This window comes from Durio zibethinus, chromosome 2, assembly GCF_047325235.1.
Source record: "Durio zibethinus cultivar Kanyao isolate XHJ-2024 chromosome 2, ASM4732523v1, whole genome shotgun sequence".
Lineage (NCBI taxonomy): Eukaryota > Viridiplantae > Streptophyta > Magnoliopsida > Malvales > Malvaceae > Durio > Durio zibethinus.
This window is the reverse complement of record NC_143163.1, coordinates 6,235,164-6,243,252: the sequence shown is the minus strand read 5'-3', so window position 1 is coordinate 6,243,252 and position 8,089 is coordinate 6,235,164. Positions and strand designations below refer to the sequence as shown.

At 31.9% G+C, this 8,089-nt stretch overlaps 1 protein-coding gene across 1 annotated transcript; it reads left to right on the top strand.

Annotated features, from left to right (window-relative positions):
• The first annotated feature begins 749 nt into the window (after positions 1-749).
• LOC111308344 (root phototropism protein 3-like) lies at positions 750-5,857 on the top strand. The gene is made up of 4 exons (XM_022906667.2): positions 750-1,019; positions 1,238-1,307; positions 1,437-2,726; positions 5,041-5,857. The coding sequence occupies exons 1-4, from the start codon at positions 907-909 to the stop codon at positions 5,587-5,589; spliced, it is 2,022 nt and encodes a 673-aa protein (XP_022762402.2). The 5' UTR covers positions 750-906; the 3' UTR covers positions 5,590-5,857.
• The last annotated feature ends 2,232 nt before the right edge of the window (positions 5,858-8,089 follow it).

The window sequence follows — 8,089 nt, the reverse complement described above, 5'->3', positions numbered from 1 at the left end:
TTTCATTGGTGACTTGTATAAAATGCTCCGTTCAATGGGATACGAAATATTGAAAAAAATAATATTTGCATTGATTATTCCAATATTCTTGGATCAATCTACAAAATTTGATAAATAAATGGACTGTGATCATTTGGTTATATGCCAATGTCTACCAATTAATGATCAAAGAAAAACAAACTAAAGAATTGTTGACTATTCCTATTCATTGGTACGTAAGCTCAATTTGAAATTACCAAATTCAAGCAAAAACATCTTATTCTTAGAGCTTTCTTAAGGGGGGGGGGGGGAGTTTGTGATAAGTGGCATTTTGGTAATTCGAAGTTTTTGCTGAACATCAGTTACTTAAACTTGGTAATATCCAGTCTCTGTCAAACCGAAATTTTTTCCTTTTTTTTGAAATGTATCAATACAGAAAATAAAAATAAAAATGAAAAACAACTAGAAAGGAGGAGAGATGCAAAACTACAACAATGGAAAAGAGAAGAAAAGAAACTGAAACTCCCACTCTTTTTTATTATTATGCATAGAGAAAAGTATCTACAAATTCAAACCCACCTCCCCAAAAAAAAAGTAAAAATGCAAAATCAAAATGATCCGAAAACAGTAACATACACTATACTGCCCCATTTATTCACAGCCTGTAAGAAAAACCTTGAAAATCCGTGAGAAAGCCGACAATTCAAGATAATTCCTAGCATCCCATGTGGGATTCTTCTTTTTTTTTCCCCCTCATCAGCTCTCTCTTTGTTGTGTCACGACATAGTTGTTCGGTTCTTGCTGTGCGTGTGTGTGTGTGCGCGTTTGTTTGTTTTTCCCTCTTCTCCTCCTCTCTGTTGTAAGAGGCACTTTCCCTGAGGAAACAAACCCTGTTTCAACTTCCTCTTAGGCTTTTTGTTTTTCAATATGTGGGAGTCAGCGATTGAATCTGTCAGAGGGAGAGAATATGGGAATGGAGTCCTTAGCTCCAGTAAGCATGGTGTCAAGACTGATGGTTTTGAGCTTAGGGGCCAATCCTGGTATGTTTGTGGAATTTATATCATACAATCTTGTGATATATTTGGTGGATTTCCGGGTTGCATGCGCAATAGTTTCTAGACTGTGTTAAAAAAAATTAAAACAAACAAATTATATATCATCTATACATCCTTAATCCTATTGGAAATATCTTAGTAATTTGTTTCAGAACAATTACTTGGAGCAAAGTTAGCTTCTGAAAATTTTGTCTTTTGTGCAGGTACGTTGCTACTGATATTCCAAGTGACCTTCTAGTTCAGGTTGGAGATATCAATTTTCACTTGCACAAGGTAGCTGTTGCTCTGATTAGATGTTTGAAAATTTTCTATATTCCCAAAAAGCTTCTAAATTCAATTTTCAGTTACTAAAATTATTGATCGGAAATCATATGACTAACTGGATTTCTCAACTTGGGGAAGTATCCCCTGCTTTCCCGAAGTGGAAAGATGAATAGGCTTATATATGAGTCTCACGACCCAGACCTGAACAAAATTGATTTGGAAGATCTCCCTGGAGGACCTGAGGCGTTTGAGCTAGCAGCAAAATTCTGCTATGGTATTGCATTAGACTTAACGGCAGGTAATATATCCGGTCTGAGATGTGCTGCAGAGTACCTTGAGATGACAGAGGACTTGGAAGAAGGAAATCTCATATTTAAAACTGAAGCATTTCTCAGTTACGTTGTCCTATCCTCATGGAGAGACTCAATACTTGTACTGAAAAGTTGTGAAAAGCTCTCACCATGGGCAGAAAACCTTCAAATTGTTCGAAGATGTAGTGAGTCGATAGCTTGGAAGGCTTGTGCCAATCCAAAAGGAATCAAATGGGCATATACTGGGAAACCCTCTAAAGTTTCTAGCCCCAAATGGAATGATTTGAAGGATTCAAGCCCCAGTAGAAGCCAGCCTGTTCCTACTGATTGGTGGTTTGAAGATGTTTCAGTCCTTAGGATTGACCACTTTGTAAGGGTTATTACCGCAATCAAGGTCAAAGGAATGAGATTTGAATTGGTTGGGGCTTCAATAATGCATTATGGAACCAAATGGCTTCCTGGTTTAATAAAAGATAGTCAGGGGCAAGCAGATGATACGAGCAGCAGCAGCAATAGTAATAGCAGTGGCAGCAGTAGCTGGAAAGGTGGACTCTATATGATTGTAGCGGGAACTAAAGATGACACTTCATCCATTCAGGCCAAAGATCAAAGGATGATCATCGAAAGTCTCATTAGCATAATTCCACCACAGAAAGACAGTGTGTCATGCAGTTTTCTTCTTCGGCTTTTGAGGATGGCAAACATGTTGAAAGTGGCACCTGCTTTGGTGACTGAAATGGAGAAGCGGGTTGGTATGCAATTTGAACAGGCTACGCTGGCAGATCTTCTCATTCCTTCTTACAACAAAACCGAGACTTTGTATGATGTGGACCTTGTTCAAAGACTCTTAGAGCATTTCCTAGTTCAAGAGCAGACAGAAAGTTCGAGCCCAAGTAGGCAATCTTTTTCTGACAAACACATGTATGAAGGAACACCAAGGGGCAATAATCCAAATGCCAAGATGAGAGTCGCCAGGCTAGTTGATAGTTTTCTCACAGAGGTTTCCAGAGATAGAAACCTATCTCTAACAAAGTTTCAGGTACTGGCAGAAGCTTTGCCTGAGTCTGCAAGGACCTGTGATGATGGACTTTATCGAGCAATTGATTCCTATCTTAAGGTAATTCCTTTTTTCCCCTTTTCTTTTAAATTGATTCTATATGGACAAGCTAGAGACAAGAGAAAATCGAAGTACAGCTTAAAATATGAAAATATTATATACTCTTGTCTAATGTACTTATTTTCACACTCATATAACTTATATGTTTTCAAAATTTTATTATAAATCATAAAAATTATAGTACTTTTCACTTAAGTTCTTAGAATAAAAAATGAATGTGTGAAATGAGTGCATATTACACTGTCCCCTAAAATATTCTTAATTATCTTAGGCAGAGCATAAAACAATAATTGATATGTTAGTCAATGACTCAATATTAATTTAACACATGAAAATTTTCATATGGATAATAATTGCTTACATGTAATTCTTCTGATCAATTTATATTATTGACATATAAGATAATTCTTTAATTGTAGTTATCTATCAAATAGTTTTTTTATTTAAATTTTAAAAATGTCTCAAATCTTTAAAAAAATTAGATTTATTCAAATCTTTTGATGTTAAATAATTTATAATCTTTATTCCCATTTAAATGAGATAAGGTTAATGTGATCATTCTAATGAAAAAATTAAAAATTAAAATCTCATTAAAATTAATCCAAGCATTTTTTTTTTATAAAACATGTACATATATATTTTTTTATCTTGCATTTAAACTGTACAAGTATGTTGAAAAACAATTTTGAAGTTTTGGATTTCATTTATTGATTTATTTTTTATTATTAGTATATATTATGTAAAGCATGGACATATTTAGATATTACGTTTTTATTATTATATTTGTAATATACATTTTTAATATTTTTCATCTTAAATCAATCTCTTTTTGTGTAATAATTAGGCAAATTAAATACATGCATGGAAGATGTGTATTGTTATAATTTCATTATGTATAGTACATATATAATCAAACTTTAACTTTTCAGTATATAAATTTAAGCAAAGTGTTATAAAAAGATTTTCATTAATAAGTTAAAAAGACTACAGGTCCATATAAGAACATATAATACTTATAGTTATTTTTTATTTGCATTACATTAATATTTTTTCAATGTTTCATATGTCCTATGATATATATATATATATATATATAGAATAATGGTAATTATCTATAAAATTTCTTAAGAAAATAATTAAGAATAAAATAGGTGAAAACATATTTTTTATATAGATGGTGAATTGAATCTTTAGTGTGGGATTAGATCGACATCAAATAGATAAGAAGATACTAATATCTAACAAAATATTCATTAATCAAGTAATTAATTTTTAATTAAAATAATATTAAATTTTAAAACAAATTAAATTATTAATTTTTTTTACTATAAATTTTTTAAAGTCTTTTTACTATAAATATGCAAGAAGACAAAGTTAAAAACAAAAATATTCTCTCTAAATTTAAAATCACACATATCTCAACTATCTTTTTCAATTTTCAAATACCTTATTATTAGTTTTTTTTTATTCAAAAAACCCATGCCACTTTAACTATTAATAATATTTTCTATGTTTTTTTTTTTTTTAAGTATTCAATTTTTCTTTAAGATTTATATTGCTTTTGTGATTTTGTTGTTTATTTTACTTAGATGATTTTTTCTTTTGACATTATTTTTATTTAATTTTTTTTGTTTGCAACACATTTCTTAATTGAATTTTTTTAGTCTTTTTTATCAAATCATAATTTATTAAAAGTATGTCAATACTTCTTTTATTTTTAATTGATCATTTAATATTATATTTTTATTTTCTTCTAAAAAATCTGTTATATTTATATTTAATTCTTTTTTATTTTTTTATTCATATCTAATGTCTCTTATTTTTTTCACATTTGTTTTTAGCATTTTGATCCAGATAATAATAATAAAGTTTAATTTTCTTATGACATGTTAATTATATATATTTTTATATTTTATATATGTCATAAAATTTTAAAGACTTAATTAGATATAGTTGTAGGAAAAATATAAATTTTGTAATGTAAATACATATTTAAATAAGTAAAATAATCCATACATTGCATGGTTATGAGCTAGTTTTAAATATATTTTTAGAATTGAATGTATTTGTTTTTAAGATTTTAAATTATTTTTTTATTAAATATCATTGAGTGATTCACTGAAAATATATAATATCTATACACCAATAATATATCAAATATAACCTCCTAAAAAATTTCCATTTTCTAATAAGCACCTAATATTTGAACAAAGCTTTTTGGAGTTGGATCTAACCATTTTTAAGGTTGACTATAATTTCCCTGAGTCAACATGATTTTCTTTGGAATTCTCATATCTGGTTAACAAATTGACAGGCCCATCCAACACTCTCTGAGCACGAAAGGAAGCGACTCTGCCGTGTCATGGACTGCCAAAAACTCTCCATTGATGCCTGCATGCATGCTGCTCAAAACGAAAGGCTCCCCCTGCGAGTCGTGGTGCAGGTGCTCTTCGCGGAGCAAGTGAAAATTAGCAATGCATTGGCCAACAGCACCCTCAAAGATCCCGCAGAAACTCAATACCATCACTTTATACCGAACCGTAACACATTACTTGAAGGGACACCACAATCATTCCAAGAAGGATGGGCAGCTGCTAAGAAGGATATTAACAGACTCAAGTTTGAGCTGGAAAGCGTGAAGGCAAAATACCTTGAGCTCCAAAACGACATGGAGAACTTGCAACGGCAATTTGATAAGATGTCAAAGCAGAAACAGACATCCCCATGGAGCAGTGGATGGAAGAAACTAAGCAAACTCACTAAGATGACAACCTTAGAAAACCATGACGTCGGACCTCAAATCTCAACCACAGCCGATCAGACTAGAAAGGCACCTAGAAGATGGAGAAATTCAATTTCATAAAAGGCGAAAAGGTGCAAGAAAAACTGAAAAAAGAAAAAAAAAAAAAGGCATATAATTAATCAAAGAAAGAGGTGCCTCACCTCTACATTTCCATGCATCCTGTCTTGCTGTGTTTTTCTCTTCCCTTTTTTTCGTTCATATTCTTCTCACTTTTTTTATCTACAGCTTTTACCCTGAAAAAAAGAGGAAAACAGAAAAGCCAGCATGAAACAAAAGTAAATTTGTCACTCAAAACGTGTTTCTTTCTATGTGTGATTCACCGATTTGCTTTGGAGAGTGTGATGATTCTTCTGTAATTTTCAACTTAGTACCCACTTGTTTTCCAAGTGCACATCACATATTTGCTCTACCTTATCAGATAAAGATAGTGCCAAATCAAACATAGGAAATGATGAAGGAGATAAAAAATACAGAGAATCAACTACCAATGAGTTTCACATGCAGAGATAAGGATATCAACTAACAATAATTTTATCATGCATGCAGAGATAATAAAGGATATGATCATGCTCGCTGTATAAATTAGACCAAAAGCAGAATATCACATGGAGAGATATTCGTGATTAGATAGAAATCAGGCGGAAAACAGTCACCTAAATTTCATACACAGCCAAAAAAAAGCCTACTAATTAATGCATGTGCTAAGTTTTCATGAATTCTGTCAATTTATCTTGGCATCATCATTCTTTTTTTTTAACTTGAGACTCATTTGAGCGCTTGGCTTAGAAGTTAAATAAATGGACGAATGGCAGAGAAATAGTAAGAAATCATGGATTTAGGTAAAAGCCACCATTTCTATGTTAACTATATTCTACGTCAATGAAGGTCTTTTTAGCGTTGCTATTGCTGCTGAAGGGTGAAGATGACTTGTCTGGCTTACAGTAGTAGTTAAAGCAACTTAGCATGTGAAGCAACTTGCCATTATTTAAGTCATCTTCACTTTGTTCCAACCTTGTTTCCATCCCATCTTAGTGGCGCCTCAGTACGATCTCAAACTTAATTCCCTGATGCATAACAAATCATCCGGATTAGAGAATTCTAATAAAAACTCATTTGGTTGATAACGTTTTATGTGTTCTAAAGGCCCCAAATTTCAGAATTTTGTCACAAATCCTGTGTCCTTTTGCTTTAATGGTATGTTGTTTGAGTAGCTGATTCATCCTTTTATCTCTCATCTGAATTGAAACATGTGATCATCACATAATTTTGGTCGAAATTACTGATCAGGAACATAAAAAGCAAGATCTGTTATGCTACTGGTGAGTAACCAAATAGAGTGGTTTATAATCAGTTATACTCCATTAAAACCATTCTTATAATAATATCGGTGAGCTTTGAAGGCAGAGAAGCAGTAATTATATCAACCAAGACTAGAACCAACCAGGTTTCAAATTCTATAAATACTTCTTCAAAGATAAAATGGATATATGAGTCAAAATTTGCATGCCCTTGGGTCTCTCTTGCCTTTCTTTTTCGGTTTTGCTTTTCAATTCATGACAAGTAAAACTCCAATCTTGTCAACAATTTTGTTTTTATGCAACCCATTAACCCATGCAATTCTATCAGCAATTAAGTTGTGGGAAAATGTTCTTCCATTGCAAGACATAATAAATTAGAATGACTTTGAAATTAAAAACTTCTAATATAGGATTATTTGCAAGCCCTAATGGGCGGTGGAACCCTGAAACAATAATCTCTTCACACTAGGAAAAGACAGCCCTCCAACAATTAATATAATAGAATCACAATAAAATCTTTCTTTCATTCCTTCGGATCACATACGCATGCAAACATGAATAGATATGACAACAAGAACGACAATGACTAGGCAGAGAAGAGAACAAGAAAACAACAATTATTCGTCTAACTCGATAAGTTGATAGTGAGAGATCCCACATCATTAATTTACCCAAATTATAAATTTAGTACGTTCTCTACCAACTTTCACTGCAATAGAGACTTATATATTTAATCTTTGCTCCCCTTCAGGTTTTTGAGATTAAATTTTGGACATGTTGGAATAGTTACGAATGCAATGACAAAGAAAAAACCTTCACTCTAATTAAGATAAAAAAAATCAACATAATTGGGCAGATTTTACCATCCTTGTGGTTTCAAAAGTGGGCATATCTATCTGTCATGAAGTTTCTCAAGAGGTGGACGACAAAAGCTATCTAAACCTACAGTTTAGGCATTAATAAAAGCGATGCATGAACCAAATTCCTCGAAGTCCACTCTTCATGCAAAAAAAGGGTGCCACTGTTAGTTGCAAAGTTACTTCGAACTTAAGTGAGTGATTTTGGGTTAAGATTTTGGAAATCCTGGAATTTAGGTTGTTTTATCACCTTGTACCAGCACAATGTCATATCATTGAATTTCATGGACAAAATGCTATCATTCAACAGTAGTGATGGGAAACAAAATTAAAAATAATGAAGCTTAAATAACCAAAAAAAAAAAAAGTTCATCAACTATTTCATTTTTTAAATAAATTTTTATA